Raw genomic sequence first — 25,040 nt, 5'->3', positions numbered from 1 at the left:
TTTGCCCAGCTATTAAAGAAGTTGGCTGGGCCGTGAACTGTACCCCGGCAATTCCCTCCAGCCAGTCCCTTGTTATAGCTGAACAGCTAGTTATAAGTTCTCCTAATCACCCTTCCACAGGAGACTTCGACAAATGTGTACCTCTCACACATTTGCCTCTTCAACCCGTCCGGCAATCAAGACAAGGAAATGAGTTTCATCTGTATGCTTATTCTTAGATTTTTTATTTATTTATTCATTTTTTATGAGAGAGAGAGAGGGAGAGATAGAGAACAGAGGGAGGAGCAGGAAGCATCAACTCCCATATGTGCTTTGACCAGGCAAGCTCAGGGTTTTGAACCGGCGACCTCAGCATTCCAGGTCAACGCTTTATCCACTGAGCCACCACAGGTCAGGCTGTATGCTTATTCTTGATAAACTCAGCCTGGGTCCCGATGCTCAATGTAATGTGCAAATATCCGGTCACAAACGAGTCAGATCAGCAAAGATGTGGCCCTTTGAAGAGTAATTGTATACGCCTCTCAGGAGAAGGGGAATGTGGATAAGAAGGTTAGAAGGAAGGCAAGGCCCACCATGGGGGAAGGGCAACCTTATCATTGAAAGGACAGCAAGAGCAAATGCCGCTGAGAAGGGAGGAAGGCATTTAGGAACCCATCAGAGAGCTGTTCAAGTATGAAAATGAGAGGACACAGAGATTTGAGAAGGCACGAAAAAAGGTCACATGAATGTTTATTACATAGAAAAGAGGGAAAGGAAAAAAAGGTTTCCAAAGCTACATTTCCAATATTAAAAAAACAACAACAAACCACACACACAAACTTGGAATACCAGAGATGTCATGCTTTATATATGTATAACAGGAATGTGTGTGTATATATAAATATGTACATAGAGATATATACAAAGGTTTTTATTGTCATACATGGTATTTTTCATTACACATACAGTAGTGGTGCTTGAGTTATGAGTTTCAAAGCTGGCAGAATGTTGAAGAAGTTGGAACCCTGCTGAGTGCCTCTGGGGCACTGTGGAGACCCCAGCAGCAGGGGGCAGGTCTGCCAGGGCCTTGGTCCTGAGGGTTCTGGGAAAGCCAAGCTGTAGGCAGGCCTGGGCCCAGGCTGCGAGGATTGGACCAGGGCAAGTCTGAAAGCTTCCCCCGGTCCCTGTCATTAGAGGTCTCTTCCTCACTTGGAACCAAAAGGGCTCCTCCTGTCACTGGGATGGGCTGGAAAACCCCCTTTGCTGGATTAGGTCCTGGGAAAAGCTGAGGGGTGGGGGAGTGAGGGTCAGCTCCCAGTGGATCTGGGTAGAACTGAGTCGAGAGAGCCCAGGGAGATCAGAGAGCACATTTTGTCAGAGAACAATAGAAATGTACAGCCATCAATGGAACAGAAAAGAGAGACCCAAACAAAGCCAGTCACATTATCAAAACACCGCAGTTCACAACACAACACACATCCATATAAGCACACAACCAGTCTGCTTTTTAAGTAGGTTGTTTAAAAACAAAAACAAAACACAGCATGGGACTTAGCCTGTGAACAGGGCCAGCCAGGTGTTCCCACAGGGTGCCCAGGCCTGTGACAGCCACTATCACCCTCTCTCTGCTTGGAACATGGATCCAGCATGAACCCAGAAAGCGGCGTGGACGTGACCCCGGTGCCCCCTCTCTCCTCACTGGTTCTTATGCTGGAGCAGGTGGGAGGGTTGTGGGAGCAGAAACGGGCCTCAAGTGAGAGGCCTGTCTGAACTATGGGAGGAGCCCAGAAAACAAACTCTGTCAGCTGTTCTCTGGGCAGACTCACCTCCCAGCGGAGGCCAAGCTGGAGTGTAGGAGGGTGTAGGGGAGTGTAGGGGAGGGTAAGGGATTGGAGGGGAGGGGAGGGGAGTGTAGGGGAGGGTAGAGGAGTGTGGGGGGTATAGGGGGTGTAGGGGAGTGAAGGGGAGTGTAGGGAGTATAGGGAAAGGTAGGGGGTGTAGGGGAGGGGAGGGGAGTGAAGGGGAGTGTAGGGGCTGTAGGGGTGTGAAGGGGAGTGTAGGGGGTGTAAGGGAGTATAGAGGGGTATAGGGGAGTGTGGGGAGGGGTGTAGGGGAGTGAAGGGGAGGAGCATGCCAGGTGGTTGGGAGGCAGTGCTGAACCTACAGACCCTGGTAAGAAGAGAGCCAAGACCAGGTGCCCCAGAGAGAGGAAACTGAAAATCAGGGCCTCTGGATGGGAGTGTAAAGGGCACGAAGTGCCACCAGCCAGAGTCCAGATGAAGAGTCCCAATCCTGATCCTGCAGACAGACTCTGTCCTGCCTTCACCCAGCAGTCAGAGGGGCTGAGTGTGCACATGAGTGTGTCTGTACTTCTGCCTGCCTAAGGGTGACAGTGTGGTGAGGGGTCCTGTGGAGTCTGGACCAGCCAGGATGGCTGGCATTTTGGCAAATCCAAGCAGGAGGGAGGGAGAAGGGTTGGGGACAGATATTCCACAGGTAAATCAAAGTGAGAAACAACTTGTACCAGAAACTCAGACACACATACAAGAGGGACCCAAGTGGGACAGGATCAGGAAGGGTCAGTGGAATTGGGGGCCAATGTTTCTGGTTTACTAGAAAGAGTCCCTGTGGCAGGGCTGCCATCATGCGTCCACGAGGCCTGCAGAGTAGAAAACAAGTTCTTCCCCTCCCTCTCTCTCTCCTTCCACCAGGTTGGGCTCCTCCCAGCCCTTTGCTCTGACAGAAGTGGGAAGAATAAATAGCTGCCCAGGCCCCTCCTTGTTCCCAACCTATAGTTGGTTAAACTGAGGCAGAAAGTAGTAGAAGGGGCTGGAGCTCACGCTCAGGGCTTTGGGGTCACTCTGGTTGGAGTTCCCCACCTGTCACCAGAGGGCTTCATCCTATCTCATGGGATTTAGGGTGGATTCTTGAGAGTCTGAGCAGGAGTTCCCATACTTCTGAGATCCACTGAACATTTTGAAGCTCTAAGAATCTAACAGGAAGAAAACATATAAAAAAAAAAGATACAGAGCCCTGAGGGATGCCCACCTGTTCAGGCTGACCGCAGCCTCCCTTCCCCTGAAAGCCTGGCCTCCTCCACTCTACAGGGAGGGGTCCATCCCAGTCCTTAGAGAATGGTCTCCCCTCTCCTCCCTCTGCTCACCTTACTGTGTCACCTGGGGAGCCTGGGGACTGGAATGATCCCCAGGAAAGTGGCGTCTTTGATCTGTTTTACTGAGGCCGTGCCCAGGACTTGGCCCACATCAGTGCCCACGGAGGGCTTGCTGAACGCCGAAATACGAGGCCAGCCCCCAGGACCACTGAGGAAGCCCAGCCTCTGTTCAGCCTCAGCCCCAAGTTCCAGGAGTGGGGTGGCGGAGAGAGTGGTCAGCAGATGGCTTCTCTTCAAACTGTTCCCCAAGCCTGAAGCCCCCAACCACATACAAGGTCATGGTCTCTTGGAAGGGTCAGTGCTGCTGGGGTTGCTTTAAAGGTGTTCCCCCACCTCCAACCCCTCTGTTGAAAGCCCTCCAAACCAACCGGCAGAGAGAGTAATAAAAATAACAACGGTACACAAGGCCTGAAGCCACCAGCTGGATAAATGACAGGTAAATTACACATTCCTGAGCAGTGTACACAGTGCAGGAGGCTTTCTCTGCCAACACCACTAACAGATAAAAACAGCCAGTGTCACTAATGCCCTAGGTGGGCTGGGAGCCAATGGAGCATGAGCTCCCTGGCTGGGCCCCCACCCTGGCTCAGGCCCAGGGGCCCTGGTGGGGCTAGATCCTCGCACAGACAGTGTGACTCTCACAAACTCACTGTCTGGGCAGTGACAGTGCTTCACTAAAACAACACTTTCTCTTTTTTTAAAGATCCTAGTTGGTCCAGAGGACACTGTCAGGTCAGCCCCTTGCTGTCCTCTGGGAGCCCCAGACCTTTGGAGGAAAACCTCTGGTCCTGAGGACTCAGTTCTGCGTTGTGCCTGCCTCAGGGCTCAGTGTTTGGGGTCTGTGTTTGGTTTTTCTTTCTGCAATCTGTGTCCCTGTTCCTCCAGGGGACATGCTGACCATGTGGCCTTCTTTCTACTCTGCGCCTCCTGTTTGTACCGTCCTCCCTTCTGGTCCTCAGACCTCACCTGAGGGCTTCCCAGGGTGGTGACAGCAGGGTGCTCTGTGGGGCAGGGTGGAAGCCTTCTGCTCCTTTCTGAAGAGGTTTTTTTGTGTCACCCTATTACTTTTGAGTGGGACAGCCCCCCTAGGGGTCTCTCTCTTGGGCCCTTGTGATCCCTCCTCTGGGACAACGTCTGGACACAGGCTCTGGAGTCCGCTCTGCCCCATGAACCCTGTGTTTGGGAGCATGTGGCTTTCTCTCTTGGCACCTCAATTCTGCCATCTGAAAAGTCAGCCAACTGCTATCCCCTGACAGGCTATTGGTCATAGAAGATCACATGCACCACCTGTGCTGAGACAAGGGCCCAACATCTGGAGGCTGTACTTGACATCGAGGCTGACACTTGGGTCTAGGCAGCAGAAGGAGGGCATCTCGCTCTACGTCCCTTGCTTACCTCCCCTCAAGTGCATCCTAAGACTGGCTCCAGGTCAGACCTGCTGCTGGTCAGGCTGCGAAGCATCTGCCTGCAGCCCCCAGCAGCACGGCAGGCAGGGGCGGGATGTGTATGTGGGGGACAGGACCAGGGGCCATCTGCCACCTGTTGTTCCACAGGGACCCTGGCCTTCCCAGCCTGAACTCCTGGCTCTAAAATGGACTTAGAGCTTCAGATCCAAGTCAACAGTCTCCATATCCACAGGACACTCCCAAGCCACCAGGTGGCTCATTTGTGTCCCAGGATTCTACCTTGGCCCAAGGGAATTGCCACTCTGATCCTAGTGTCACAATTAGGTCCTGGAAGTATTTCACTTATTATGAAGCTCTCTGCACCCTTGTGACCCCCAAACACCCATGGCCAGGGAATATCCTGTGGGATTCTGACTGATGAAAGGCCAAACCTACAATGTGCCCTGTGACTACTGAACCCTGATCTTGTCATCAAGGCAAGCCCAGCTCTGTCACCAAAGGGCTGTGTGTCAATCAAGTGCTTGTAGGCACAAGAACCCTAATGTTCAGGAGGCTGGTGTTTAATAAATTAACTCCAGTATCTAATACTCTGAGTGGCAAGCTCAGACTACTTTGGAGTGCACTCACTGCTGCTCCCTATCTAATGACCTTGATAATGCTGAGACCATGGTCTAATTAGAAGATGCTATCTTGAGCTGATTCTGCCCACGGGGCAATCATCACAGGCTCAGGATGTTCAGAAGACTGGCAGGGGTCTCTGTGTCCCTTCCACACATTGGTTACATAAATGGGCTTCCTCCAGAACCATGTCTTCTCCAATTTGGAGATGTCTTTCCAAGTCCACAAACCCCAGTATTAAGCCATTCTACACCAAGACTCATGGTAACACTTGTCACTCAAAAAAACAAATCCCACCTGTGTCTGGATCATGTTACTAAACATCTCTACTCCCTTGGCAGCTGCCTCCAGCCCCAGCCTGAACAATAGATCCTCCTCTCTCACTGGGAGGGCAGCCCCCACCTGAGACCTGTCGTCTCTCCAGGGGGTCACGCAAACTCAGGTTGCTGCTGGGGTGAGGGCCGTGGGCTGGCAGCCCTGGAGGGGTGGCTGGGCCATTGCTACATCACTCCATCCGCTGAGGCTATTCTGGCTGATTCCAGGAGAGGCTCTGAGCCGCCACCTCCTTGAGACCAGCTAGCCCGCTCTCTCCAGGGCCTGGAAGATGCTGTCTTCACACAACTAAAGGTCTGGCTTTCTGATCAAACCAAACCTGGTCCTACACCCTGAAAACACAGAGGCTTCCGAACATGAAAACAGCAGCAAAGGCCTGGACTAGCGTCAGGAGGAGAGGACGAGGGAAGAGAGAAAGACGCTGTCAGGTGTTCGGAGGGCAGCCTAGCCCCAGGCAGCCATGACTAGACACTCATTGAAACTAAAGCCCAAGGCTGGGTGAGTGGCTGGAGGGTATGATAGGGAGTTGTCCAGGCCACAGGGACCCTGAGGCCTGTTTCCCCGGCAGGACTGTAATTAAAAAGCCCAGTGGAAGGGCCTGACGGGGTTTTAAGAACAGAGACTCTACAAACAGTGACCCCCAAAGGGGCTCACAGTGGAGCCAGGGGACTGCCCAGCTGCAGGCTCCCTGGGTATTCCCATTCAGCATGGAAAAAAATAGCCAGACAGATCGCTTCTCCAGCCCTGGCCAATTCTGACTGAGTCCCTAACAGACGGGAAAAGACCCTCAGGGCGGAACACTTCCAATGGCACAAAGTCCAGCAGGGTTGGAAACTTGGCCTGGGGCCAGTCCCACATTTTAGCGATTCCTACCTTAGAAGGAAAACAAGAACAGGCCTGTAAATGTCGACCTTGTCACTATCATTTTGGAACTTCCTCCTTATTTCAGATTGCTAGTGACCCACAGTTGCCTGGACAACATCTACCAGTTGCTGCCTCCTGTGGGATCTGACTATAAGGATCACAGAGGTGTCTTAAAGGGCCCGACAGTCCCTTGCAACTGGAAGAATCCCTGTGTCGCGTGTTTGATGGTGAAGAGCTGTTCCAGACTGCGGGGTGTTAGAAAGTGTAAGAAACATGTCTCCTATTCTTTTTCTCAGGCCCAAATTTTCTGAATTCAGAGACCCATTCATTCCAAGGATTTCAGAAAAAGGAATGTGGGCTAGAAATGGTGTCACATGAAGAGGGAAGGCTGCCAGGCTGTGCCCACACAGACCTGTGTATAAACATCTGATGGTTCCAGCAGTTTGCCCCAGGAATGGGGTCACTGCCCTCCTTCTCCGGGAACCAAAAGTCAAAAGGCACACAGGCCTGGAAATTTCAGTGACAAGGAGGTGGGGGATGTAGTAAAGGAGAACAGGGCCAGCTCACACTAATGGGACTCCATGTGTCCCCTGCCCTGCCACCAAAGCTGAAGGCACAGTAGGCCTTTCCACTCTGGGCTGGAGTCTGTCCATTCTCACTCCTGCCCTGGTGCTGCCCCCACAGAAGACCACTCTGGCAGGGGCTGGGGACTCACGGGAAGTGTCCACCACAGTCCTGCCCCTTGGTGAGCCCCTGCTCACCTGGATGGGGCACAGCTGCCTGGCCCCAAAGCACTGCTGTGCCCTTGCAGTGGGCGATGCCAGGCAAAGGAGCAGGGGTGTGTGTGTGTGAAGAGGCAGGAACATTCCAGCCTCTTTGTCAGCATCCCTGTCTCTTCCCTCCTCCCCACTCCCCTTGAGATGCTCTGGGCACCAGCATCTGCTGTGAAAAGCAGACACAATTCCAAAATAAATAATATCTTTAAATCTCCCCTTTCCATTCCAAACCCAGGAAGCAGCAGAAGACAACATGTAAGGTCCTTGTGCCCACCGCTGCTGGATGCAGCCTTCACGGGGCCACCCTGGACTTCTTGGGACTCCCGGGCTCACAGCTGCTGTGGGATGCCCTGCTCCTTGTAGCCTGTGAGAAAGAAGCAGAGGAGAGATGATGAGACACCCACTTCCTTCAGGATTTCTCCATGTCGTGCCCCCAGATTAGAATCTGCTCATGAGACCCTATTCACACAGAGGTATAAACAGCTGCTATAGATGGGGTCCAGCTTTTCCTGAGAGCATTGCCTTTTTAATGGGAAACAAAAGGATGAATGGAGAACTGTGGAGCTTGGCGTTGTCTGGGGATCTAAGAGAGGAGGCTATCTGTGGTAGGGTTTGGAAGGTTATCAACACGCCCCTGAATCCATATCCCTGCACACAAGGGGCCCTACCAGACTGGGCTGGCATGATTTCCACAATGCAGAGCCTGTGGGGAAGGTGGCAGACAGCCGTCCCCAAGTGGTGGTCATCTGGTATGAGTGGACAAAGAGAAGAAATAAAGGCAGGAAGAAGACAGCATACAGATGGGAGTTCCCGTGAGTGTGTTCTACCCGCTGGACATCTGTGACACAGGCTAAGGTAACTGAGGATGTTGCTTGAGCCTTTAAAACATCAGTGATAATTATGAGGCCATTGGGAAAATTGACCACTATTGATATTAGAGAATTATTGCTAATTTATTTGGGTATGAAAGGGTTTTGTGGTTATGTTTTCTTTCTTTCTTTCTTTCTTTTTTTTTTTTTTTTTTTTTTTTACAGAGACAGAGAGAGAGTCAGAAAGAGGGATAGACAGGGACAGACAGACAGGAACGGAGAGAGATGAGAAGCATCAATCATTAGCTTTTTGTTGCGACACCTTAGTTGTTCATTGATTGCTTTCTCATATGTGCCTTGACCGTGGGGCTACAGCAGACCGAGTAACCCCTTGCTCGAGCCAGCGATCTTGGGTCCAAGCTGGTGAGCTTTGCTCAAACCAGATGAGCCCGCGCTCAAGCTGGCAACCTCGGGGTCTCGAACCTGGGTCCTCCGCATCCCAGTCTGATGCTCTATCCAGTGCACCACCGCCTGGTCAGGCTACATTTTCTTTAAAAAGATACCTACTGAAATATTTAAAGATAAAATTATGAGTCTGGAATTTTGAGTAGTTACCCTCTGTTAGCCAGTGACTTAGCCTGAAGAGGAGCTTCAGTGGACTTAATTGGTTTTTTTCTCTTTATTTATCATATTATTCATCAATTTTAGGTGCTAATAATCCAGTGCTAGGGGTTGGGGGAGACGTAGGGACTGATGAAGTAAGAGTGGTCATGAATGAGTTAACAATTGTTGAAGTTGGGCCTTTAGGGATTTATTAGGTTCAGCCCTCTGTGTTTGTCTATGTTTAACATTTTCCAAAATAAAAAGCTAAAAATAGAAACCAGTTGACCAACCGACAGAGAGGGTATGTGAGGCAGTCGGGGGCGGGGCCCAGGCAGCCCAGGTGTGAGGCTGAGCACCCACCAACAGACTCACCTTGGGAAACTGGGAAGAGCGCAGAATGGGAGGCAGCATGAAGAAAAGAAGAAAAAGAAAAAAAGAGTCTGAAAACAGGACAGAGGGGCTGCCTGAAATATATACAAAGGGGAGGATGCATGAAGTGGCCTGGGAGATGGAACGGGGGTGTGCTCCATGTTCGCAGTGACCAGCCATGAGGCCTGCAGTTAGCCCCACTGGAGTGGGCACAGTGAGGGCTCTCCCACCCAGGGGTCACACCTGGTGAGACTGACAAGAAGCCCTCAGCAACACCCTCTTTCCTTCCATATCTCAGTCAGGCCCACTCTTCTGCTCACCTTTTGCCCCTCATTCTTTTCTTTACCCCCAACACATGCTTGCCTGGAGGTGAATTCTGGGTAGACCTGAGGGTCAGCTGTAGAACAGGTTTGATTACAAGAACCTAAAGATACCCAAGTGACCGCTGGCTCCAGCTCAGCTCTGTCTGAGCCATGTGGTTCACCTTATAAAACAGGAGCCACATATATAAAATCTAATCCTTTGCTAAAGACGCAGGTCCAGGCAAACAGATTTTCACCTTGTAGACATCTTGGATCAATTGGTAGTGACTTCCTGAAGCCCTGTTTTGAGAATGGTAAGATTGTTCAGGGGAAAGTGTCACATTAATTAGTAATGTCTGCCATGGGCATGGCAGTAGAGAGAAGTTATGGTGGAACTACCAAGTATTTATTGATCCATGACCAAGACAGGATGTTGTTCACTGTTATGCGTTTATTATTAATGGAAATAGGGTAGCTTACTACTCTGTTTGTTGTTTATTATTAATATAAATAGTTTATTATTTATATTAAGAGTAGTGTTCTTGTAAGTTCCTGATTTTAACTTCTACTTTGATCTATTTCTCTGATTCCCCTCTTAGGAGTTGTTCTTTTCTTTTCTTTTTTTTTTTTATGGTATGTTTATAGATGACATACTCAACAATACCATGTGAAAAATCATCCTGTATGGTTACAGCTAAAAAATTTTCCTTCATTGTTATAGGAAGGGGCAGGAGTGACCAGAAAGAGCAGCCCCTATCCAACCATCTACCAGGAGAACAAGTCTATTGTGGTTATTCCTTTCGAAGTTGTCATCCTGAGACATGCACTCCATTGTTGCTTGGAGCCATCCAAGGCCATGGCACCATCTCAAGAGTGGCAATTATTCATCCTTTGCGGTGGGTTTATATTTTGGAAAAAGTTTAAAGACACCTTATTACTAAGATGGGTGAGCAAGTCTGGTGGCCAGGGAGGTAAGTGGGTAGCAGTGAGTATGGCAGATTTTCTCATGCAGAAGCCCATCCCCCAAGCAGTGTTCTAAAATGTTCAACACAAAGAGAACCATTTCTGGAACCAGTGTGGAGATACCCAAGGCACTGACTCTGACCCACAGTGGAGGCTTGGGGTGGGGACAGGGGACAGGAAAAAGGGTGGAGGTGGGGGGAAGTTCTGGCACTTGATTATTCTGCAGCCCAGTCATGGCTCCCAGAGCAGCCATAGAAGAGAGGGTCTGTCTGAGTCAACAACTGAGGTGATGGAAGGGGAGGGAGCAACTGGGTCCCCATCTGTACTTCTCAGGTCTCTGTTTCCTCATCTAGAGCATGGTAAGGGGAGCTCTTTAGGTTATCTCTAAGATCCAGACCCTATGGTTCCTAGGTATTAAAGACAACCAAAGACAATAATACCAGAAAGTTCTAGCATCAGATTAGGCACCAGCACACAGAGACCCACCCTGTGACATAGGCATGTTCCATCTGAACTTACTCAAGTGCCCGGTTAGACATTCGGTATGATGAGGAGATGAAGTGGTAAAGGGGTTGGGGCTCATCCTGGATGGAGACGAGCAGCCTGCTCAAGCCTTCTGACTGCTGCTGAGGGGTGTCCAAGAGCAGAGCCACCTCCCAGACACCCCACAGGCCCCTAGGGAAGTACCAGCCCACAGGAGGGCTGGCAGCACCTCTTTCCTGCCAGCATGTCTTGTACCCCTCCCCAAAAGGAAGTGCTCCACGGACATACCCAAGGGGGGGAGCTGGATGGGCCTACCCCTGGGTTCCACCTGCTCAACTCCTGATGCCCTCCCTGTTGGGCACTCCTCGGCTGCTGGCCAGGCCCGCTGTCCCCTGCCTGCTTCTCTGGCTGCCCCTATCTCCCAGCATCTGCCTAGCTTGCCTTATCTAGGATGCTCCGGTGGTCCAGCTGGCCTACTTCCAACCCATCCTCTGCTCCAAGAAGACCTTCTTCCAGGCAGCCTGTCTGACCAGTCCACTGGTTCTGCTGATCTCGCTCAGACTCTGGTACCTGCATTTCCTCTGGCCCGGTGACTTGATGGGTCACTGACCCAAAGCCTTGCCTGGTACTGGCATCTGTATGTGCCCTGGGTCTTGGATTCTCACAGGATCCTGAACTCAGGCTAAATCAGCTACAGATCATTCTAGGGCCTTCTGAAGCCCTGGCTTCCCCTCCTGCCTCTGCTATTCTTATCTGGGACAGCTTACCTTTGGCATTGACTATGGCACCTATGAAGGTTTTGTTCGGTGTAGGGCATGATGAGGATTGTGGGACGTGGATGCCCTGTTAGTGAGGAACTATGGCCTCATGAGATAGAACATGTGAGAATGCAGGGAACATGCACGGGGCACAGGGTGACATGCGTGGCTGCTTAAAATAGGTGGTGTCTGTTCTAAGATTTTGCTAGGTTATTTTTTAAAAGTTAATCAAGTCATCTTTGGTAAACTTGATTCCATAAAGTTAAGCCCCTTTCCAAAATAGTTTTGTGCCTGGATCAAGTTTGTGTGAAACGATTGGTGAAGGTCATGCAATTCCAATCAGGAAGTAAGGCTTTAGCATCAATGGACAAAGAGTTTAGTTTAAAAGGAGAAATTAATGCTGTTTTGGCTGTAAAAAGCACAGTTACAGGGTTTCCTGTGAACAAATACACCAAGTGGCCTTTCCCTTCTTTCCAGAAAGTGCATGATGGAGGGACAGGTAATGGTGGGCATAGGGGACCTGAGCTCCCTTGGGCCATAACCCTGCTACCCAGTGTTGTCAGCTGGCCTGTAGCTTTGACAAATGCAATGCCTGGTGTGTCTGAGCTCAGCAGGGGCTCCCTCCCTCTCTTACTCACACTCTGGCTTAGTCTCTGCCAGTCTACACTCAGGAGTCCCTGCAGATATTGGGAATGAGTGTTCAGGGAAGACCCCCCCTATGCCGGGTAGCCACAGACACTAGTGAGGGAGGTTCAGGCTCAGCAGATCTCCCTGTCAAGTGCCCACGCCCTGCAGGATCACAGATGCCCAGACCATGCTGGCCCCTGCTCTTCCTCCAGCCCCACTCCCCGCATCCCGGCCCAGCCCAGCCTCCGCCCCCATGGAGATGTGGCACCACTGGCTACTCACTAGCAAGGATGACCATGTCCATGCCCCAGAAGATGCTCATGATCCAGCCCACCATGACAATGGCTGTGAGGACCTGGATGAGGGCTGCTGCGATGTTCAGCCAGAAGACACAGCACACGTGCCTGTCCGGGAGGTCAGTGCGGGCTCCGCACAGCACGGTAAAGGCCGAGACGAATGTTCCTGTGAGAGGCCGGAGGGGACAGCCAGATTAGAGTGCTGGGACATGCGCAGCATGTATACTTGTCACCGCTGGGCCCAGCTGCCCATTTTCTGAGAGCTAGAAGAGAAGCAGTTTGTGTCCAGCATTCCTTCCTGCTTAGACCCCAGCCCAGCTCTTGTTTCTACACTAGAAAGACCACTGTACCACTTGAAGAAGGCATAGCATGCGGCTCCCAAAGTACCTTTGGGGGAACACTGATATCATGGCAAATGGTCCCTACCATTAAGGAACAAGGCACGGGGTGCCATGGGATAGGAGTGGTGTGACACAGGGGAGGGGGGAGGGTTGCGGGTCAGGGCTGCTCAGGGCATCTGGGGAGGGCTTTGAAGTCTGGATAAGGGGCTCACCTCAGTCTGTAGAGAAATGGGCTCTGACAGATTTCAGCAGGAGAGTGAATACAGTGGGAGCAAGGTCTAAAAAAACGAACTTGACGGCAGGGTGTCGTGTGGATTGAAAGTGTCTGAGAAAGAGGAACTCAGAGGAGGCAGCTGGGAAATGGTGGGGCCATGGACTGAGGGCTCAGCAGAGGACACAGGAACAAACAGGGGACTCAGGGATCATTAGAAAGTGTGTCCCACCATCCTTTGCCTCGGCTAGCACATCATGCATGCGGGATATGAGATGAGCATGATCTGACACCATTACAAAAAGAGAACATTACTGAAGTAGAAAGATGGTATGAGATGAACAAGAGCACGTGTGTGTGTGTGTGGGGGGGGTAATTAAGTAAAAGTAACACAGGTTTCCTTACCACATACCTACAATGTGCTTTGCTGCACTACGCCCTCTCTACGTGCATTCCCTCAAATTCTTCCAACCACTGGAGTTGGTTATCAGTATCCCCATTTTACAGATGGGGAAACAAAAGCTCAAAGAGGCTAAATGACTTGACCACATAGGACAGCCCAGATGTAAACCCAGATCTGTCTAGTTTAGAAGACTAAGCTCTTCTTAGTCTAGCATGTTGTATCCTTACATGAAAAATAAGGAAATTTGCTATAGCTGCTGTGGCAAACAGAATGGTAGTTCCTCAAAAAATTAACAATAGAAGTGCCCTGTACTCCAGCAATTCCACTCCTGGTATATCTGTTGGGGACTGAAAAATAAACAGGGTATTTTGCAGTCTGGATATTTAGGGGACAGACATGTTGGGCCCAACCCCCCACCTCACCTGCCTAATTAAGTTAACAAAGGGCTGTGCTTCGTTGCTTTTTCTGACCACCCATGTTCCCTGGAAGAGACTGGAAGCTAGTTTCTTCTTGATGTAAAGTTAGATTGACCAGTATGGTGGGGTTGTCTTTGAGTTGTTTTGGAAACTTAACTGAATTGCTAATGGCCTACGTTACCCAGGAATAAAGACGGATGTGTTTCTGGGGGCAGCCATGTTTGGAGGCTCGAAAGAGCAGTGACTGTTGGTAGGCAATGGCATCCTCCCGAACCAATCCTGTATGTATATATCTTTAAGTCTCTGTCTATCTTTAATTCAATTTCGTACCTTTTCCCACTCTGAACCCTGGAATATACTCATTGCGGCTGTTGGCGCCCAACATGGGACATCAAGAAAAAGAAAGTCAAGGTAACAAAACCCCCCCAAATTGCATGCAAAGTAAGTAATGCTTTTAAGTAAAGTTTAGGGGGGAAGGTATAATAATAAAGTAATTTGGGAGTAAATAACTATGGGACAAAAAGGGTCAAAAGTAAGGGACCTTTTTCTTTTTGTACAAATGTTTTTATTTGAGAAAAAACTGTCTAATCAGAATTAAACAGAAATAGAGGAATGTAAATATAAAAACTTGGAGTCTGACAATAACTCAGAAAATGAGAATATCATGGCTGTGGCCATTGTAATCTTGGCGATTCCACAGCCCTCTACTCCCAAAGTCTTTGTCTCAGACCCTTGAAAATTCACACTCCAGCCAGCTTTGAACCAGGCTCTAAATACAAAGGACTATATCGAAATAAGTGCTAATATTGAGCTCTTTGCCACAGCATTTGGGAAGTGGCTTCCAGGACAAAAGGTGCGCAGCGGGAAAGGTGCGCCCCAAATACAAGGCTCCAGACACCACCAAGTTCCCAGGCGCGCAAGCAAGAGTAGCCGGGGTGGCTACTGCCGTCTTGCACCTGAGCTGCTGCCAGCGCGGGCCGGCCATTGTCACCTCTTAAAAGCACAAGCCGGCCCTGACCGGTTGGCTCAGCAGTAGAGCACCGGCCTGGCCCTGGCGTGCGGGGGACCCGGGTTCGATTCCCGGCCAGGGCACATAGGAGAAGCGCCCATTTGCTTCTCCACCCACCCCCCTCCTTCCTCTCTGTTTCTCTCTTCCCCTCCCACAGCCGAGGCTCCATTGGAGCAAAGATGGCCCGGGCCCTGGGGATGGCTCCTTGGCCTCTGCCCCAGGCGCTAGAGTGGCTCTGGTCGCGGCAGAGCTACGCCCCGGAGGGGCAGAGCATCGCCCCCTGGTGGGCGTGCCAGGTGAATCCCGGTCGGGTGCATGCGAGAGTCTGTCTGACCGTCTCTCCCCGTTTCTAGCTTCAGAAAAATACCAAAAAAAAAAAAAAAGCACAAGCCGCAGAACAGAGCGCCGGTGCAGGGCCTGTGGGCGGCTTGGGGCCCGTGATGGCGTGCCAGGCCCAGGGCGGCCGCGGTGCTAGGGCGGGCTGACCTTCATGCAGACGGAGCATGGCTCCACCTGCGCGGACCAGCCCCAGACGGCGCGGGGTGGGGGGTGGGGGGGTGGGGGGGGTGGGGGGGGGTGGGGGGGTGGGGGGGGGTGGGGGATGGGGGGGTGGTGGGGGGGTGGTGGGGGGTGGGGGGGGTGGGGGGGGGTGGGGGGGTGGGGGGGGTGGGGGGGTGGGGGGGTGGGGGGGTGGGGGGTGGGGGGGGTGGGGGGGGTGGGGGGGGTGGGGGGGGTGGGGGGGGTGGGGGGGTGGGGGGGTGGGGGGGTGGGGGGGTGGGGGGGTGGGGGGGCGTGGGAGCAGGGGGGTGAACAGGAAAGCCTTCCTCTCCCTGTTAAAGTAGGTCTGCCATTCAACGGGTTAAAATGGAAGGATCTCGACTACCATTTACAGCAGTTATTAAAATTTGAGAATGATTAGAGAATTAGAAGACTCAGATGCTTTTTAAAGTTACAGCCAAATCTTATTATTATCTAATTTTCTTTAATATTTTTAGCTACAATCCTCTAAACTATCACTTTGTTTTTTCCTATTCCATGAGTAAATAGAAGACTTAAGAGTTTAGGAAAATTACAACTTTTTCCCATTATTCTCTAACTTTCTCTAAACTGTTTCTTTCCTATTCCATGCCTGGAAAGAGAGGGTGAAGGGAACGCCTGTTTAAGTATAGCTAAACAGAATTTCATGCAGGCACCTCAAAATTTTTTGAAAAAAAATTCTGTTTGGTTTTATCCTTCTTAGCCTCCCTCTTAAAAAATAGCTCTAAGTAAAATCAAGCAGACAACTTTTTAATATAATTATATTCTAAAATCCCAGGTTTCACTCTAATTTGTCTAATTCTTGTTTGTGAAGTCTTTGTTTAATGTCTAAATATAATTTTTTAAAGTCTGAATTAAGTTCTTGCATGCAAAAATTGAAAATGCCGACTCTAATATTGAAAAAATAAAAGTTTTATCCCTAAAAATTTTTTAAATTTTTATTAAAACTTATACAAAATGCTCATTTAAATTTAAATAAAATAAATGTGAATTCTAAAGACTTGCTAATTTGGCCAAGCTACTGCTGCTACAAAGCTTAAAGCAAGGTAAATTTGCTTAATAAAAGTATAAAAAAATTTTTACTGTAGAAAAATAATAAAAGTCATACTAAAATTTTCCAGCCTTAATATATTATACTATTTAAATTGCCTATTAATTAATAGAGTAAAAATGTTTTAATAAATATAGGAATATTACTTTTTAAAACATTCATATTTTATTAAAAATTAACATAAAAACAATATTTCTTACAATCTTTAAAATCAAGGTATTATAAAATATACCCACCAAACGCTTAAAGGTAAATTACAAATAATATAAAAAAGGGGGGAGTCATATCCTGAAACTCCTGCAAATCTTCTTTATCATGCTTTTTTACTTTAAAAAATTTCTTTTGAATGCTGATGTACAGGGTCATTCAGAAGTGAAGAGACTCTGAGATCCTAAAGGAGAAGCCAAACCTGTTTCTCCTGCAAACTTGTACCCTCTTTTATTAATCCAGCTAATAACGCTGTTTTGTCTTTTCCCAGTCAACTCTAAATATACGGAAAAAGTTTATATAGGCCAATGAGGACCCCTCAGTGAAATCTTCTAAGCATGGCTTTTAAGGTCTATAATGACCAAGAGGAACAAAAAAGGCAGACAGAACCCAAAAAAAAAATCAGACAAAATACCAGCTCTTGACATACACTTAGAGGCTCCAACTCCCTGAAGGGGCCTCATAAGCCTCCATCAGGGCCCTGCTTCAAAAGTGATATTAAGGAAGATCATTAAGCTAAAGTCTGCTTGGCTTCTTGGCCCCCACCAGGGACATGCCTTTGCTGTGGCAAAAAGGGACACTGGAAGGTAGGCTGCCCCCTCGCTCCTCTAAGAGAGGGTTCAGTCTCTTCCAGCCCTGCCCCAGCTACCTGTGACCTAACCTTGCTCACCCTGCTGGGACTTGCCACTGAAGGCTGAAGGTGCCCAGGGCCGTCAGCCCCATCTCACGTCACTGTGGAAGAGCCTAAGATATTTCTTCCAAATAATAGGTAAACTGATCTCATTTCTTATGGACACAAGGGCCACTTACTATGCTTTGCCTGAATATTCAGGTTTTTATTCATCCCTCGAAAATCTCTGTTATGAGTGTTAATAGTTTTATTTTCCACTACTTTGTTTAATATATAGTGTCTCCTTTATTCCTCCTGCCTCAATGCCCTATGCCTATTTTAGGTTGAGACCTACTCCTAATTTAGAGCTCTTTCTCCTTTTTGCCATCTTCTGTTATGAATTTTCCTCTGCCACCCAACATAATGTATCCCAAAGTTTTCCTCACCACCCCATGGCTGCAAAGCTCCAGAGGAAGGCCCCCTGGGTTCATCTTTCCAGTTTAAAGAAAACAGAAGCTTCAACTCCATACATGCTGCAAATGGCTCTTCCAATCTACCTAAATGATTGCCAGCTAGAACCAATAGTCATTGGGACTTGGACTCTAGCTACAAAGTGTGGAATGTGACCACAACTCTAGTACCTTGTAGACTTTTCCTGAATGTGTGTGACTCCTGCTCCTTGGGACAGTTCTCAAACTGAAGTGGGGTTGGGTTGCATTTACAAATAATATAAAGCTGTTTACAAATATAAATATGTTGATGATGGTATCAACATAGACTTAACAAAATTACATTAATATGTTAAAGACATTTAAGACTGTAAAAATTTTATTGAAGTTTAAAAAATACAAAAGGGTGATCTGTTGAGGACCGAAAAATAAACAGGGTATTTTGCAGTCTGGATATCTAGGGGACAGACGTGTTGGGCCCAACCCCACCTCACCTGCCTAATTAATTTAACAAAGGGCTGTGCTTCTTTGCTCTTTCTGCCTGCCCATATTCCCCGGAAGAGACTGGAAGCTAGTTTCTTCTTGATGTAAAGTTAGATTGACTAGTATGGTGGGGGTTTCTTTGAGTTGCCTTGAAAACTTAATTGAATTGCTAATGGCCTATGTTACCCAGGAATAAAGACGGATGTCTTTCTGGGGGCAGCCATGTTTGGCAGCTTGAAACAGCAGTGATTGTTGGCAGGCTATGGCATCCTCCCGAACCCATCCTGTATGTATATATCTTTAAGTCTCTGACTATCTTTAATTCAGTTTCATATCTTTTCCTGCTCGGGACCCTGGAATATACTCGTTGCAGCTGGGCTGCAGCATATATCCCCAAAAGAACTGAAAACAGAGTCTCAAAGAGATATTTGTACACCCTTATTCATAGCAGCATTATTCACACCAGCTAAAACATGGAGGCAACCCAATTGTCTATAGATGGATGAATGATAAATACAATGTGATATGCACATACAATGAAATATTAGTCAGCCTTAAAAAGGGAGGAAATTCTGACACATGCTACAAGATGGATGAACCTTGAGGATATAATGCTAAATGAAATCAACCAGTCACAAAAGGACAAATACTATTGATTCCACTTATATGAGGTACTCAAAGTAGTCAAATTCATACAGACAGAAAGTGGGATGGTGGTTGCCAGGGGCTGGGAGGAGGGGGCCGAATGGTGAGTTATTGTTTAATAAGGAACAGAGTTTCAGTTTTACAAGATGAAAACATTCTGGAGATGGATGGTGGTGATGGTTGCAAAATAATTTGAATATACTTAGTAACACTGAACTGTGCACTTAAGAATGGTTAAGAAGGTATATTTCATGTTATGTGTATTTTACCACAAAAAAAGAGAATTGGGGGGGTATTTATCTGTAATAATTGTCAGATTATCCTTGAACCTCTCCACCCTACCTTTGTCCCAGCCAGGGTCTTTCACAGCGGTCCCTGAAGCAGACAGGGCCCTGACCTGTGCCATGCAGTGTCCCTACCCAGTGGGATCTGGCTGAGACCCTGTGACACTGTCTCATTGTAGCTGTGACCTCACCTCAGTCTTCCTGCCTCAGAAAAGGAAATACATTCTTTCTTAGATTGAACCATATGACATTGCCATTTTTGTAGGTAAAAAAAGAGCTGAATAACACCAATTTTGCATGGCTCAGCCTAATATGTATGTATATGAAAATGTTGAGTATGAGGAAACTCTGTTCCTGAACTCCTGGAGTTAGGAGGTCAACTAGTCCGTCTCCTGTCCAAAGACGGAATGTCATCAGAATTACTAAACTGATTAGAGGCCAACGGGCCTGTTCATGGAGCCAATAGGCTCCCATGGAGACAGGAAGGCCTAGTAAACATGCTGTTCTGCAGACATGCAGGGCTCTGTGAAGACAGCAGCATTAGCAAAGACCTAGGCTTGTGAGCTGCGCAGAGATGGGCTGGCCCACCTGTTCTGTAAATGAGGAGACAACCTTAGCACATGGTGGCATGGGAGGGACTTTTGGACACTACTCTCTCTTCTACTCATATTGCCATACTCGTGATAACTCTAAGATGTGTATAGGAATATAAGCACATTGTATACTTATTAGCTTGTACTATATGTACTTTTATTACCTGAAGTTGCATTAAGTTAGATACATTTTTATTAATGAACTTATTAACTGTTATTAATTTGAATAAATATTTCCCTAATTAGGAAACAATGGTACTAGGTCCCTTTTGCCATATAAACTAACATATGCCACAGAAGGTGAGAATTAAGTGTATATATTTATAATATAAAAATGTCATATTGATCAATTCAGCAGGAAATTTAAAAAATGATTTTAGCACATTTTCATATGAAGAAGTGTTAATTATTTTAAATGAGTCTTACCTGCTAAATAAAGAGCCCCGCCCAACAGCGATATGCTGGGTCCTGGGAATGCAGAGTCCAGATAGGCAGTGGGGACTCAGCCCACCCCCACCCTGGGAGCTCACACTCTGGTGGGGACACTGGGTCACAAAAGCAACAGTGACAAATTCTGTTTGCTTGTGTCAGGAGAGTCTTCACAGCAGAGTAAGTGATTGAGGGAGAGGTCTGGAAAGCTGACGGGAAGTGGCCCAGGGAAGGAGGGGGAAGGTCATCCCAGAAACAATCCAGAGTGACTGTCCGGAAGTTCAGAGAGTGATGGGGGACCGAGTGGTGAAGGGCAGCTGGACACAGTGGTGAAAAACAAGGCTAGCTCATACTTAAAAAAAAAATTTAAAGAATGAGGCAAAGGTGGGCAGGGGTCAGATTGGAGCAGGACCCAAGAGCAAGGCCTCCCCTTCCAGGGAACTGGCAGCCACTGGGAAGGGTTTTCACAGGGAATTATGCAACCAAGTTTGAATTTTAGAACCAATGCTATGACCCCCAACAGGAGGATGCTCAGGAGGGGTGAGGAAGAAGGCTGGGATGAAAGACATTGCAGAAATCCCCATGGGATGGGACATTGTGGGAAGTGAGAAATGGCAGTGGGAGAGACAGCCAGAAGGACCCCACAGAGAAAGAGGGTCTTTTCCCCAGGATCAGTGACTAGGTATGTGACGGGGAAGGAGGGGACAAGGGCACAGGATGGGTCTGGTTTTCATACTACATGGTAAGGGAGAAGCCATGAACAGGTGGGAACCCCAGAGAAGCCATATCCCTCAGCTGAGGAGAGCCAAGCTGGGGACAGGAACCTGGGAGGGGTCAAATAAGGCTGTGGAAGTCACTGAAGTAAATGTGGTCACCCCAGGAGAGCCTGGACTTCAAGGAAAGACCCTGGGGACATCAAGATCTTTGGGTGAGCAAAGAAAGTGACTAAAAAGAGGATGGAAGGGACTAGCCAGAAAAGTGAGGGAGGTATCCCAGACACAAGGAGGGGAGTCTCAGGGCAGAGAAGGGGGCAGTCAGGGCCACCTGCTACAGAGATGGTGAGAGGACCTGGTTGAATCACAGGTTTGATGAGGCCATAAGCGGGCAGTCTGAGAGAATGAATGGTGGAAGCAGGATGTCAGAGGTGACAGAAGAAAATGAGGTGGATTCCGGGATATGGTGAGAACCACTCCTTCAGAAAGGTCATGGGAAAAACTTAAGCTTATTTATCTGCTGAGGAGAAGGCACTCAGACCACAAGGAGCAGAACCATTTGTATCTTAGAGGGTGAAGGGGATCTCTGTGAGTCAAAGATAGTCATCCCAGAGTTCAAGGCTGTGGAGCTCTGTAAGGATAGCTGTGTCCTCATTCAGGAAGTTTTTGGTAGACCCAACATGTCCTGTCCAGCAAAGGAACTTACAGAGAGGAGACAGGCTATTAAACAGAGAGAACAGTACAAGGCAAAACATAGCTGTAGTATTTTCATCATCTTGACCACCCTCAAAGTTCTTCCAAACAAATCTGCCAGTGCCTTTGACCCATATATCTGGGACCCGTGGCACAAAGGGTCTGTGAACTGTCTTCATCATTCCAAACAGCACATGATGTCCCACCAGCCCATCAGAACACCAGCTCATATGCACTCATTGGGAAGCACATTATCTCAATGCAGTAAGTAACTTGGGGGAGGGGGGAGCTCCTAGTGGCCATGATCAATTAGAGATGAAGCTATGAATTTATTATGACTTGAATCTTTCCAAGCATGGGTTTCATGGAAGAAAAATAATGACGGGTGGGCATCTGACCCTCCTGGAAAGAGAATGTATGAGGCATCTGGAACCACGTTGCCCTTGCTCCCGCTGCCCCTCCAGCCCAGGTCACCTTTTTCTCTTTCCTCAGTCAGAAAGCTCAGGGTGCACCTTCTGTTCCCCCCTAGGCCTCAGACAACTGCTGAGGGGCTTCCTGGGGTTCAAGGATTGAGGAACCAGGAAAAGGTAGTAGGGGGGCGTCTTTAAACAGACAAAGGGCCTTAAAGTGAGACCTCGGTGGGGGACAGTCCTTAGTTGTTACCATGCCATGAGGTAGGCCTTAAATTTTCCAACTGAAAAGGCTCCATGGCACAAAGAAAAGTGGCTGCCACAAGTAAATCTGTCACCCTGCCTTCTGAAGACAGAGGAAATGAGACTAGCTCCTCTTCTGTCCCTCTCCCTCCATGGACATCAGGCTGGTTATCCTGCTAGAGGCGAGGTTGACTGGGGCTGATAATTCATTTGAATGGTGCTGGGTGTTGCACCAGGCTACCTGTGGTTGTTAGCAATCTCCCCTGCCTTCAACCTCCCCTGCCAGACCCCTGACAAGCTCCAAGAGGTGCTCCCAGTCCTGGACGGACCATGGGGGGCAGGGGAACTGTAGACAGGGCTGCAGGTCTCCCTTAGGGGACCCCAATGAGGCCCTGGAATCCCCCCAGGATGTTGAGCCTGAGCAGAAATATAACCATGTGGACTTTCTCAGTTTCCAGTTCTGAGTCATGTCACAACAGATTCTGGGCTTAGATTAAATGCCAGAGGCTATGCTGAGGAAGTAGGGATGGGATGGGGAAGACCATGTGTAGTGACCAGGACAGGGGAGCCCAGGCCAGCACTGAGGGCCTGGAGGCCGGGCTTTGTCTTTCTGCCTTCTGCAGGACAGGTGCTAAGGGTAGTCACTCAGGTGGAAAGACAGGCCAGGGCAGCCATGGTGACATTGGTTAGAGGAGACAGCACAGCTTCCATCTCCTGAGAATTTACAACCTGGCAAGATAAAATTTTCATGGATGGCTAGACACTGAGATTAAAACAGAGAGGGGCTCTGCTCACAGCCACAGCGGCCAGGGAGCCTTTATGAGATTGCCGTGGTGAGAACCTGCAACACAATCAGCCCCAAAGGCACTCTCTGCAAACGGCTGCTGCGAGAACGGAGAGTGGAACCTAGAGTCCTGCATCTACCCCTTGCCTTGCAGGTGTCCTTCATCCTCGGGGGCTAGGCTGAGACCTCTAGGTTCATGGGTGACCCTCATTCAACCACCCAAATAACAAACAACATTTAGGAAGCACCTAGCATGTGCTCAGCACTGAGCTTGTTAGTGCATTGAGTCGTTCTCTCCTTATTAATTCAAGTGTGGGGACAAGGCTGCCCTGTGAGAGGCCAGATGTGCCAGGCCCCAGGTGGCGCCCATCTCTGGAAGTGCTATGCTATGGGGAGCTGTCCCCAGGTGACCCAAGCTGTGGTCACATACATAAGCATGTGGGAGGATACCACTCTGCAGCCTGCCCCTGAGCCCCTGAGCCCCTGAGCCCCCGGCCACCAAGGCCTGTGGATGGTAGCAGAGCATTTCCAATCATGCCACCTTGTCCTGGAGGCCTGCATTCCTGGGCTCAGAGTTGCTTTTTCTTTAAAATCATACCTCATTCTTTTCATTCATTCATTTTTGCATGTATTCGGATATCACTCACAAAGCCCCCACTGGGTGCCAAGAACTGGGCTAAATCCATGTGGACCCAGACAAAAAGGAGAGTCCCAGCCCTCAGGAATCCCACAGGATCATGAGAAAGACAAATCAGGCACAGAACACAGTACTGCGTGGCCGCTCCTGCGATAGGGGGCAGAGGCCAGCTAACATGGTGGTTCCAGAGATGACCTCTGCCGTCAGAATGCTAGGGCCCAAATACTGGCTGCACCACCCATAGGGCCAGAGACCTTGACAAATGACATACTTCTCTAGACCTCCGTCTCCCCATCTTTAAGATTAGATGCTGATAGCAGCCTGCCACACAGGGCGAATGCGGCAACCCCATTAGTGTGTGGAAAGTACTTAGAACATAGCGTGCACTGAATGAAGGACATGTGGGAACAAAAGGAGGTCCCCATCTCAGACTCGGGAGGCAGGTGACCAGGAAAGTCGTCCCCCGCGGGCAATGCTAGAATAGAACCCTGGCGAATAAGGAGTTATTCACATGAATATGAGAATGAAATTGACAATCTCAATGAACTCCTGCTCTCATAGTGGCTTAGAGTCAGTGACTCTGCTCCTCCTCTTTCTAAGAAATGTGTCATAATCACTGAGTTCACTGTTAGCCTCAAGAAGCCACAGGCTCAGTACTCACCCAGATGCCACGGTATTATGCAGCCAGTAAAAATTATAAGTAGGATAACTAGGCCGCAAGTCAGGCAGGTGCTTTAAGTGAAATTACAGAAATAGTATGTCTACTGTGCCAGCGACTATTTAAAAATATTTATGTATGTGGACAAGGACTAGTGTGTATGAAGCAAAATGAAAATAGTTATACTGTGCAGAATTATAAGTACCTTTTTTCTCTTTTTTTTTCGTAAAACAAATTCTCTTTTCAGTAAAAAATAAAAAAGTGTCAGGCACTTGTGAGATTCCAATTTGGCAAGGCTGTTCATCAGACAGTTCTTAATGATGACAGAGAAAGCCAGGTAGGAGGGGACAGACGGTATGCAGAGACCTGATAGAAAATAATGTGTGTGAATATGCTGCGGCTGTGACAAAACACCCTGAACCTCCAGGGAGTGCCTCTGGAATAAAACCCCCAACCCTAGGGCATCACTCCCAGTGAAAGCAGGCGAAGGAGGGTCTCAGCCCAATGGGGGGCATAGGCTCACCTGCTGGAGGTGGGGAGAGAAGATGGATGCTATGGGTTCTTGATTGGCAGCCAGGAAATGACTCCAGGCCCAAGAGAACTTGAGGAGCCTTTGCAGATTCGTTCAGGTGCCCCAAGCGACAACAAGAGCAGAAAAGGAGGTGGCATGGCTGAGCTGGCAGCCCAGCCTCCCGGACGACCAGGGAGGAAGGAGGGGAGGCAGAGGAGGCCTGTGTGGAGCTCGTGCTCAGGTGCTCCCTATCTGGCTGGGGACTCCAACAGGCCCAGCAGAAACACCTGCTCCTTCCTGGTGCTGTGTCCTGCAGGGTGGCCTGTGTGTGTACTCCTCTGCCAGGGACAACTTCCTGCCAGGGC

At 48.9% G+C, this 25,040-nt stretch overlaps 1 protein-coding gene across 1 annotated transcript in view; it reads right to left on the bottom strand.

Moving 5' to 3' along the window:
* Nucleotides 1–498: 498 nt before the first annotated feature.
* STUM (stum, mechanosensory transduction mediator homolog) overlaps nt 499–25,040 on the bottom strand; it is a 55,375-nt gene continuing 30,833 nt past the window's right edge. The window contains exons 2-3 of the mRNA XM_066381417.1: nt 12,345–12,524; nt 499–7,512 (exon numbers count right to left, since the gene is read on the bottom strand). Coding sequence (XP_066237514.1) covers nt 7,478–7,512; nt 12,345–12,524 — 215 coding nt within the window. The 3' untranslated portion in view covers nt 499–7,477. The remainder of the gene's footprint in view (nt 7,513–12,344; nt 12,525–25,040) is intronic.

The sequence above is a fragment of the Saccopteryx leptura genome, chromosome 1 (genome assembly GCF_036850995.1).
Source record: "Saccopteryx leptura isolate mSacLep1 chromosome 1, mSacLep1_pri_phased_curated, whole genome shotgun sequence".
NCBI classification, from domain to species: Eukaryota; Metazoa; Chordata; class Mammalia; order Chiroptera; family Emballonuridae; genus Saccopteryx; species Saccopteryx leptura.
Note: the sequence above shows the minus strand (reverse complement) of the source record. Positions and strands in the feature narration are given on the sequence as shown.